The sequence below is a fragment of the Aethina tumida genome, chromosome 2 (genome assembly GCF_024364675.1).
Source record: "Aethina tumida isolate Nest 87 chromosome 2, icAetTumi1.1, whole genome shotgun sequence".
Classification (NCBI taxonomy): Eukaryota; Metazoa; Arthropoda; class Insecta; order Coleoptera; family Nitidulidae; genus Aethina; species Aethina tumida.
In genome coordinates, this window is record NC_065436.1 from 20,014,725 (window position 1) to 20,026,391 (window position 11,667).

At 32.0% G+C, this 11,667-nt stretch overlaps 1 protein-coding gene and 1 long non-coding RNA gene across 2 annotated transcripts; one reads left to right on the top strand and one right to left on the bottom strand.

Moving 5' to 3' along the window:
- Window positions 1-386: 386 nt before the first annotated feature.
- LOC126264555 (uncharacterized) lies at window positions 387-1,953 on the bottom strand. The gene is made up of 3 exons (XR_007547249.1): window positions 1,912-1,953; window positions 692-747; window positions 387-640 (listed from the first exon to the last, which is right to left on the bottom strand). It is a non-coding gene; the product is annotated as an uncharacterized LOC126264555 (long non-coding RNA).
- A 5,994-nt stretch (window positions 1,954-7,947) lies between these two features.
- Window positions 7,948-10,042, top strand: LOC109607096 (beta-galactosidase-1-like protein 2). The gene is made up of 3 exons (XM_049962759.1): window positions 7,948-8,341; window positions 8,400-8,748; window positions 8,818-10,042. Exons 1-3 carry the CDS (start codon window positions 7,948-7,950, stop codon window positions 10,040-10,042), a joined length of 1,968 nt encoding a protein of 655 aa, XP_049818716.1.
- Window positions 10,043-11,667: the final 1,625 nt, after the last annotated feature.

An 11,667-nucleotide genomic window follows, 5' to 3' on the forward strand; every position in this document is an offset into this window, starting at 1 on the left:
TTTGGTTAGAATGCCAATTATATTTGAGTTAATATTAAGAGTTCAAATTTTTAGGGATTTCTTTTTCAATTTAGAACTATTTAAGCCCCTGGGAGCAAAGAAATTTGAAAACATGGACCACCCTAGTGTACTTTTAGTTATACTTCGTGTCTATTGGAGTGGATATTTACAATAAATGTATTATCAAAAAAAATTATAATAAACTATCTAATTTAATAAAAAATTTATATAAAAAAACAGAATAACTCGCCATTCTTCTCTAAAAGCAAATGTTGAGGCTGCTGAGCATTCTGTGTTGAAATACGAAATCTACTCTAAATTCTTGAGCAAATGGAATAATAATGGATTGGGTTACCAAGTCAAGATATCGTGGAGCATTTATAGTTTATTAGTTTAATAGGAGCAATTTCGTGGGTGTCTATAAAGAAATTCCAGCCCAAACAGTTACAGAACAACCATATCACCAAATAATTACTCCATTTGGCTGCAATCCATGGATGGTGATCGTTTGCCCATGATCTGCGTCTTCTGGCTCCAAGACCAGCTTCGTATAACCTCCTTCCAGATTTAAAATGATTTCAAAGTATCCACGAAGCCTGAATATAAAATACGGTGCTATCTATTTTCTTTTGTATTCCCTCTAAAATATTTATTTATTCAATCTTAAAAAATAAATATTATCAGCTATTACCTCATCATTTACTGTATGATAGATTATCATGATATTTTAATAGTGTTCAATAATTTCTGTAAAATCACTCCATCAATAATTAGAATTTTAATAATCACTATAATAAACCTTTTTATGTTCTTCATTGATAATCAGAATATGAAAATATAAAAAATAAAAATTTCAATCAAAACAAAATTTTATTATTTTGTCATAAAAATATGCAAAATCCAAGATCCACCGTAAAAAATACATGTATGTAAAAGTTAAAATATTATGATAACGAATCGTGTTGTATTTAAATGTAAAAACAACGCGATTTGCGCCACTGAAATTCAGAAAATGTGGAAAAAATAAAATTATTTAGCTTAACGTTTTAATGCTTGTTTATGCATGTACGAAATAAAATTTTAAAGGGAATATTAATTGGCCGAAATTTCATGCTGTCGGCAATAAATTTGAGTTGCTTTCGAAATGTGTGTGGCTGAATATACAAACACATTTATTACCATATTTAATCTAAAAGTAATGTGTACATATTTATGTCTCTGGATTAATAAATGTTCATCGCGGATTAAACGGAAACCTCGAATTTTACCGCACGCATATGAAAATTTCATGTTAACAAAGGAAATGTGAGATTTTGCCTGTTACACATATTTCCGAATGTTTCAGCTGCTTAAATGTTTTTAGGCTTAATTTTAATAATTAATGGAAATAAATTTACTTAAGGCTTACCATAACCTAAACATATTTATTTAATTTGTAATTCATTTAAAGTGCCTTTATAACTTCCAGTTTCAATTATCAAACTTTTAAGCAACGTGTAACAGCGCAGTGATTGTTTGTTGTGCCTACATAAATAAACTGGTCAAATTTATTTGACCGGTAAACAAGAAATGAAAACAGCGGAGTACAGAGGTGCATGTTATTTGAATGAACCGAACTCCATTACTATATTACTGAAAAGTTTCTACAAATTTTGGCTTACGAAACAAAAAGTAATTTCGTATTAAAATATAATTTAAAAACTATAATTCAAATAAAGAATGGCTAATTGTAGGAATTTTCAAATATTATTCTAAAATACTCTGTTTAATTAATTAATAGTTTTTATTGCAATACAACAAATAAAAATAAATATGTTTTTATATTTTAAATTAATGTCAATATTTACATTTACCTATATTTACGTGGCATATTTTAAATTTTTGATGAATTATTTTAGTTATTGTACGTACCTATAATCCGTCAGTTTAGTCATTTTATAATGTGACTCATAATTTTTTACTTCAAAATGCAAAAACATTTTGACGTTTTGCCATTATAATAATACCAACACTTTTCATTGTAATAAAATAAATAAAAATAGATGTTTCTTTTATTTTAAATTAATGCTAATATTTACATTTATCTATATTTACATGTGCATATTTTGTTTTTTGATGAATTTTATTTTAGTTATTTTACATAACTGTGATCCATCAATTCAGTCATTTTATGATGTAACTCATAATTTTTTGCTTCGAAATGCAAAAACATTCTGACGTTTTTGTCATTTTAATAATACTTACCAACGTTAATTTAAATATTCAGTAACTTAAACAATACTAAAACCTAAACAATTTCATATTCTCATAATTTAATATTAGAAAACATGATCGAGACAAGGCAATGTCCGTGATTTTATAAGTTTAAGTTATCAGGCTATAAAGCTTCTTTAATCAACTTTTCAATTTAAAACTAACTGAAATTGTCTCCGGTATGTTGTAACACAAAACTAAAAAGCCCAAGAACAAAATTTCACACAAATGATCGAATAAACTTAAAATTTAAGTTAGACCATCTCACGTTTGGGATTTCACATGGTTGAAATGATGAGATTAACGTGGCCGTTGGTTTTCAAAGGTGTCGTTTATCTGCAATTCAGGTCAATATTGATGGGGAATTGAATGCATGCTTAAGTGATGCAGTTACGTATGTCTGATTGCCAGTTAACCTGACCAATCTATGATAAATGATCGGATTTGACTTCTGCATTACACACGATCCAGACACTTAGTCGCATTGGTTCAAGATTTTAACTGTGTTGACCTCTCCCAACCAATTGTAGCCACACTTTGTGTGTACAGGAAACTCAATTATATATTTCATTTCATGCATGTTTCATAAATAAATAAACAAATTCCGTCCCTTGTATAAAACAATTAATATAAACCTGTCGGCATTGTTTCAATTTATGTTAATTTACATTTAAGAGAACTGATAAAATATAGCAGTGCGATGAGCCATCGAAAAAAGTGGGGAATATACAAGTGACAGAGAGTGGCGAGCTAAAGGGAGAAAAATCCAAGGGCCAATTAAACAGAAATTTATTTACGGAATTAAAGTTTTCTCTGTGTACAGAAGTAAAAGCACAAAAAGAATTATAATAAAAGGACCGTAATTAATCGCAACTCTTTCCGGAGTGAATCTGACAGCGGTAATCTACATGTTTATGCATTTCCAAGCTCGGGTGGAGTTAAAAAGTCCGTTAAAAACTGGAAAGTTTCGAAGGTCTGGGCAATCCCGAATGTAGAGTATAGTTTCACGAACCCGCGGGTACCGTTACTAGGCTTCCTCAAAAACAAATTAACCGGCTCGAAGTGGGAGCACGGGCTATAATGCAAAAAACAAAAACTACCAAGTTATTCGTCCTAGTGTCTCTTTTACGACTTGAATTTTACAGCTTCATCTCCAAGTAGGTGGATTTATGTCTGGACATTTAGTTGTCGAGGTAATCCAGCCTCCATCTCTTACATATGCAATTACTGCGGAAGATATGAGCTCGACGGGACAAATTACGCCGCTACGGGCCTGATAAATGACCGGACCATTAAAATTTATAACATTTTATTCGTTGAAAATCTGAAAAACTTTTCTTTAAATCACTGAACTTTTCCACGATGTTCCACGTTGCGAGGTAAATGATTTTAACAATTATGATTCATTATTTAATTAAATACCACCTCTTTATATGATGTTAATCCATAAGTCAGAAAAGTAAACCAGTTCACATAAGCAGAGCTCTATTGTCAGTGTTAGCCCCGCCTGGTAATACTGAGAATAACAGAGCAACATTTGCATTGCAAACTGCTGGAAATATGTGATAAAAATTGGGAATTAAGTTCTGTTTAACATTCCACTCGTACGGTGCTTTACAGGCCGGAATTAAATTCAATTCGAAAATCGTATCAACATAAAACAACTGTGTACATAAACCAAATAGTTACAATTGTTTACAATGAGTCGACGTGTCTCTATTCACTTATTGGATCCAATATTTTTAATTTGATAACTTCAATTCAGCTTCAATTTTATCGTTAATTGTTTGCACATTTATTTTGTTTAAAACAAACAAATGGTACCATAAATAACAATTGAAAGTAAGCGTGAGGTAACTCCAAATGTGACATATGGCATACAGACGACGTTATGCAAAATACACCGAAAACACCGTCGCGTCACAAAAGAACCGCCATGATAAATTGTTTATCTAAGCACTACATGCATCTCTTATTACCATATTTATAGGCAGATATTTCTCTGCTACGGTCCTGCCGGGAATGCCACAGAATACACATTGTAATTTATAACCTGTAAATTTGTGTGTATAAGGGCTGGATTGTTGCGTCTGCTCGACATTTTCTTGTTGATGCTTACAAATTGCACACTGTCGGTTTTCCTCAACTTAATGATTTATACAATAACGAACCACTTATTATATTCTTTGAGTATTGAAAGGACTTAGAGTTTGATATTGCAAATTGTATAGTTGAGCTGGAAAGAATCGTGTTATCAAAGGAATGTAACATCGTTTGTGTCACTCTAATATTTAATTTGCAGTGGAGTTTATATTGTAAAATATTCAGGTACTATTTTTCTTGATGCAAGATTTCTTTTAAAAACACTTTCAGGACTATGGTGAACTCCTCAAAAATATATACAGACAAAGAAATACAAACGAACAATATATTTGTTATTTTTATTAATTAATGTGATGGATGGGCTTGCTTTTTGTCAGAGTCGATTACCGGAGCAATTTTACTCAATTTTAATCTTTATTCAGATTCAATGTTCAATCTATTCTTGTATTTTGTCTTTTTCATGACCAGGGATGAAAATCCACACCCGCGTAAGTAACTTATCAGGGAAGTCCGCTTTACTTGAAAGCTTTGAGTATTCTTCTCGTCTTACAATCCAAAAATCAATCAAAGATTTTTTTTTCAATCAGTCTGACGAGTTTGATTTACGCTCATTTCTAGCTTAATGCCCAAACCAACATTGTTGATTACATTTATGAGCATAAAGGGGTTTGGAGTTGAGTTTCATCATTTTCAATATCGGGAAGATACCTTCTCAGTTCATCAATGAACTGCACAAGATGAACAATAACGTCGACATCCAATGATAGGTGTTGGAAACTATGAATTTGTTCAGAAGGGAAATACATGAAACGTCTCATGGTTTACAAAACTCAATTTGAACCTTGCACAGGAGCATGTGTTTCATTAAGACAGGGGGAAAACATCAGTAAAATATGTTTTTCTTTGAAGCCAGGTTTTATCATCAAATCTGAATTGAGTCACTGTCCTTAAAAAATAGATTTCATGATGAAGATGAAGTGAAGATCGCCATTACATAAATTTTTTCGCTTACCTATGATTCCTCAAGTGGTACCCACTGATACTTTAAAAAACCCTTATGATATATTTGTTTAAGATACACTTTAAAATATCCTTTAACTTCCTTTCTTTGACTAATTAAATTAAAACAGTTGTTATGTCCTCTAATATTTTTGACTGATTTATTGACTGCATGATTTAATTACTCGTACAAAGTTTATGTAATTTGATTAAGATGCCCTATATAGCGACACATCACAGAACTCACATGTGGCAATTTACTATATGAAAACATTAATTACCACGTCACATAACGCCGCTTTCAAAAGGCCCCAATCGTAAATAACAATTACACATATTCCGACATCGTTCCTTTACCAAGAATCATTTGAATCCAAGTAGGTGCCAATAATACCTTATGCTAATTAATTTTAATGTGTTACGTGTTATATGTCAGCACGCAAGAAAAACTAGCGGGGATTTGCATAAACACTTATCTTAATGGAGAAGGTTGGGTTCTGATCGCGATAGGATCTCCAAATAGGATTTTCTAGTGTGTAAACATATCAGCAATAAATTTTTAATTTATATGGTAATTGTTGGAGATTCTTGCAAAAAATGATAATAAAGTAATTTTTGCTGTTTAGGACCGACGCAGTTTTACGATTTTTACGCCAATGCCGATAAAATTTAACTACGTAAACTTTAGTTTATGGTTAGTACTTTGGTGAATGTTAAAATTAATGACACATAATTACAAGCAAAAATTAAAAATTGCTTTACTTCCTTATAATGGTCATTTATTTCCAAACTAACAATCTTATGTTTATTCGTCCGTTTCACATTTTTTTTTATAATAAAATGTGGTTTATTTCCCATAATTATCTTTCACAAATAATAATAATATTATATATTTAATAATAAAATTCACAATTTATATATTTTTATACTGCATATTAGATAAGCAAACGATTATTGGGTGTATTGAACTAAATAACAGTTATAAATTTAATATTCACGTGCAATTATCTTGATCTGTTTCCAACTTTATTTTATCTCATGATATTCATTTTACATTAACGGTGCATTTCTTGTCGTGCGTTTCAATTATAGTTTTCTTTTTTCAATTATTGCAGGCTTTTAGTAATAATGACGCAATTGTTGAAAGGTAGAATGTAAACGCTTCCTTCCTCGGATAGTTGAATGCAAAGCGTGTGCATAATAATATATAATTGAGATATTTCAGAAAAACCGTATATTCTTGGTTAAATTTCGTTTTTGTACATTTTGTTGGAAAATAGAGATCTACAATTATGAGAATGAGGAAGGATTAAACTGTCAAACTTTATTGTAATATTGAGAAACTTGTGTATAATATGCAAATGTTCGCGTTGCATATGTATAAGAGACAAATTACAAAACAAATATTAATTAATTATCAGTTTTGAATTAATGATCCTCCTATTCTGGAAAATTAAAATTTTCCATTAAGTTATTCCACAAGCAAGCTGCAATCGCACCTTTCGCAAAAATCTCATCAACGGTACATAATTCATATTTGATTTACATGAATTATACTCCCATTAAAATTAAATGTCAGTTGTCTGAATTTATGGACATGCATATGAAAATGAAACTCATTATTTTCATTTAATTTAAGCATGTGTGAAAGGGTTTTCACATTCGCAGACCTCATTATAATTACTCAAGTAAAGTCGCATGACCTTTCTATCTACTTATCATAAATGAATTTATTATGGGTAAATGGCACAGTGAAGTTTTCGCAACCTAAGAATTGAATCGTTTTCCTTTCAAGACTGTCACATCGTAAAAACTAAGTTTAACCGATATTTTTTTTGTAAACATTTCTTTAAATTTTCACGTCTACAATAATACTTATGAAAGTCGCGACAGTTTTTGTAACCAAAGACAAAAAGTTTCGTGATAAACCATGGAAATTTATTTCTTGATCGTCTAATAACTTACGGAGGTTGTGAGATCGTTTTTTAGAATTGTATGAATTAAAAAAGCAATTCTGCTTTCCTACATTAATCAACTTATGATAAAAAAAAGTACTTAAGCGATAATATGGATGCGATGGGATTGCCAATGTATTGTTCAAACTACCATAAAATAATTTATTGCTTTATATGCAAGGAAGTTGTAACACTTAACAATAGATATTACAAATACTGAAAACGGAGCTTTGCACTCTGTAATTAAAGCTGTATCATAAATTCATTGCGATTCAGTTTGACGGACTATCGAATATAAATAACACAATAATGGGAAATTCACACACAAACAGAAAATTACTAGTTGTACACGAATCCGTTAGTTTACAACAAAATATTTCTTAGGAAACTTTATTGCGAATATAAGAATAATCAGTACAATTAATTTAATAAGATTTCACTATTATAATATTGATATAGTGTTGTTTATTTAATATATTATTTAAGTGCGTTATCAAGGTACTTTAATTAAACATCTATTAAAAATTAACATGTTTATGTAACCCTCGCACTTAATCGCTTGAAGATAATCACAAATGATAAGAATAATATTTATATAAAAACACCGTTATGATGTCTCAGAGTTGCACTTTTAACCATGACGAGTCTAAAAGTTCTGAGCATTATTCTTTTAATGCATCTCGTGGTGGCTGACTTGCCAACCAATTACGAATATTTTACGAATGACGGAATTCAATCTGGGCTTAATGCAGATCAACCCAATTTTCTTCTTAATGGCAAAGAGATTTTCATATACAGTGGATCCCTGCACTACTTCAGAGTACCGAGAGCGTACTGGCGAGACAGATTGAGGAAAATGAGGGCTGCAGGATTAAACACTGTCGAGACATACATACCATGGAACCTGCACGAATATAAAAACGGTGTTTTCGATTTTGGGCAAGGTGGTTCCAATTTGGAAGATTTTTTACATTTAGAGGAGTTTCTTCAATTGGCACAAGAGGAAGATCTATTTACCATAATTAGGCCAGGTAAAATGACTACATAAATTGAATAATTTATAAAATTTAATAAATTGTTTATGTAAAGGACCTTTTATCTGTGCCGAATTCGAATTTGGAGGCTTTCCAAGCTGGTTGTTAAAAGAACCTGATATTGTCGTGCGTACGTCGGATCCAATTTACACAAAATACGTATCTAGATACTTCAACGTTTTAATGCCTATATTGAGTAAATATCAATTCACTAAAGGAGGCTCAATAATTGCTTTGCAAGTAGAGAACGAATTCGCTCTCAGCGGTCGAAGTGGCCATGCACCAGACAAACAACATTTACTCGACCTTAGACAACTTATACTTGAAAACGGAATTGTGGAATTATTGATGACTTCTGATAACGCTAAGAAAAGAGGTACATATGGAACAATTCCGGAATATTTGTAAGTTAGAAACATTTATTAAAAATACGCCGATTGTGTATATATATATATATATATATATAATTTTAGTTTACAAACATCTAATTTCAACAAAGACCCCGAAGGTGAATTCGATGCAATGAAGAAAACCCAAGAGAATCGACCATCGATGGCAATGGAATACTGGAGTGGCTGGTTTGATTTCTGGGGCAAAAGACACAACACTTTTGCATTGGAAACGTTCACTGACATTTACGAGCGCATTTTAAAATATCCAGCGTCAGTTAATTTATACATATTTGTTGGTGGTACCAATTTTGGTTTTCTTAGTGGAGCCATGAGTCAAAATGGGAAAGATGACAATTCAGATTTTGGCCCAATCACCACCAGCTACGATTATGATGCTCCAATTGCAGAAAATGGTGATTATACCAATAAGTATGTGACTGTTAAAGACTTATTAGCCACACATAATCCAGTAAAAACTAAGCTACCTAATCCACCCGCTTTGATACCAAGAGTTGCCTACCCTAGTGCAAAAGTGGTGCAACAAATAGAATTTTATACGTTTATAAATAGTATCACACCCATAGAAAGTGAAAAACCCATTTCTATGGAACTGTTACCCATTAACAATAATTCTGGCCAAAGCTACGGATATATTGTGTACAGGAAGGAACAATTAAATATTCCAGCAAAGAGTGTTTTAAAGATTGGAGGTCGTGTGTGCGACACTGCGATGGTTTTGGTAAACGGCGTTCTGCTATCACCGCCCATCAACAAAACAAATGATTTGCAAAATTTTGGTGTTTGGAAGATGTTGGATGGAGAACTGGTTTTAAATAACGAAGATCTGCAGAATGCTACTGTAGACATTATTGTTGAGAACTGGGGAAGGATTAACGTAGCTGTTTATAACGGATTTAAAGGACTGTGGCAAGGCGATGTTTACTTAAATAATGAGGTCCTGACAAATTGGAAAATATACCCTCTGGAGTTTAATAAATCCTGGATTCAGGCTCTTACAGGCTGGAGTGGACTTAAATCTAATTATGGACCAAGCGTGTACAGGGCTGTTTTAGAAATTACAGGTGAACCTCAGGACACTTATTTGGATATGGCTTGGTGGACAAAAGGATTGGTGATTGTAAATGATTTTGTACTGGGCAGATATTCCAGAATAGGGCCACAACAAACTCTTTATTTGCCAGCACCTTTACTAAAACGGGGTACAAATATTATTATTGTTTTTGAACATTTCCATGCTTCAAACGAATTGTGGTTTGTTACTGATCCTGTGTTTGAGAATCATTAATTTTTACGTTTAAAATGTGTACATCATTTTTGAAATTTATCTATCGTCATTAAACATATTAATAGGAACGTGCCCATACATTTTTTTATTTTTAATCTCGTTAGATTAGTTGATATGTGCAATCATCAATAAAAACAAGTACAGTAATTAATTTCTAGATTAAATTATTTGATCAGATCAATCTTGTAGCGAGTAAACAAGTTAATTTGTGAATTTACAATTTCTTGAAATGCATTATTGTTATATTACTTCACGGTGAAGGTTATATAACATAAATTTATCTGTCAATATAATAAAACTCAAATTTATTTATATTTCGGTAAGATTAGATACTTAAATAAATTTTATTTTATCATAATTTTAAATGGATAAATGTTAATACACAGAAAGTAAAACAATGAGTTTGAAGTAACCTTCATTAATTAATTAAAGGTAAAGACAAAATTTAACTATCCTGAAAATAACGTCTTTAGGGAACCTCAAGGTATCAAGTTACAGTATTTGCCGTAATTATTCGTGTCAACCTGGTAAATAATTCCGTGACTTGCTGCAAAGTGAATGAGTGAGTTGTGTAACATACTATAAGCTTAGGGGTGTTATGTAAAAGCCTATACTCAACCACTCTGACATTAGTCTGTTTAATGGTTTCCCATTACAAGAGTAAGGTGATGAATATGTATAGTGTGTTATCAGATATCGAATCTAGTGTGAGTATCGCGTGCCCTGCGCCCGAATAGCTTCATTCATTTAGCTTCGAAAGGTCCCAATTCCATATTGGGCATGATAATACGCCAGGTCTGACTGAGTAGTCCCTTTCACTGGACCCCTTTTACAACCGTGCGCCCCAATTCTACTCCTCCTTTGATACAGACTAACACACTAACAGCATTAAGGCATACATAGCCCTTGAATTAATCTTGGCTTTTTAACCCGTTTTGACTGACCGTCTTGAAATGAAGTACTTTTCCTGAATCGCTTCATTTAAAAATTGACACTGTTCAAGTTCAAGTTTGTTAAATTACCACAATTAAAAATGCAAATAAACCTGTAGTTGAATCACTTTACGAATGTTAAAAAAAATATTACATTTTCATGCAAGAAAGAACCTCGAGTTCGTGCTAATTCTTCTCTTATTTCTCTCATTGGAAGCTTTCCTGGAAGCGGGGAAAATATGAACTCGACATTGTTAATCTGAGCACAGCAGCTTTTATCTGAGGTCCCGTCTTAATTCCCAAGTTATTCCGTAGGCAGAGCCACCCACAAAATCGGCCCATTACTGTCGTTGAACCATCTCAGATACACAACATTGTATAAACGAGTAAAAACACAGATAATATGGTAATTATACCATCTTATCGCGATTTATGACGAACTTGAATTAGTGTACGTACAGCTTCTCCATAATGCGCGACAATTTCGCGGAGTTTACGGCGCCTTTAGATATGCAAATCTTAATAGTGGTTACATTATGTCATAATTATGTCAGTCGGATTTCTTATGTGACGATTTAATTTGAGAACGCCGCTGAATGAACTTAAATTGGAGTTATAACCCCGAATAATCGTTGTTATGTTAGCTCTAATAAATTTACATATTTCAATAATTATTTTAAAACGTGTTTCTTA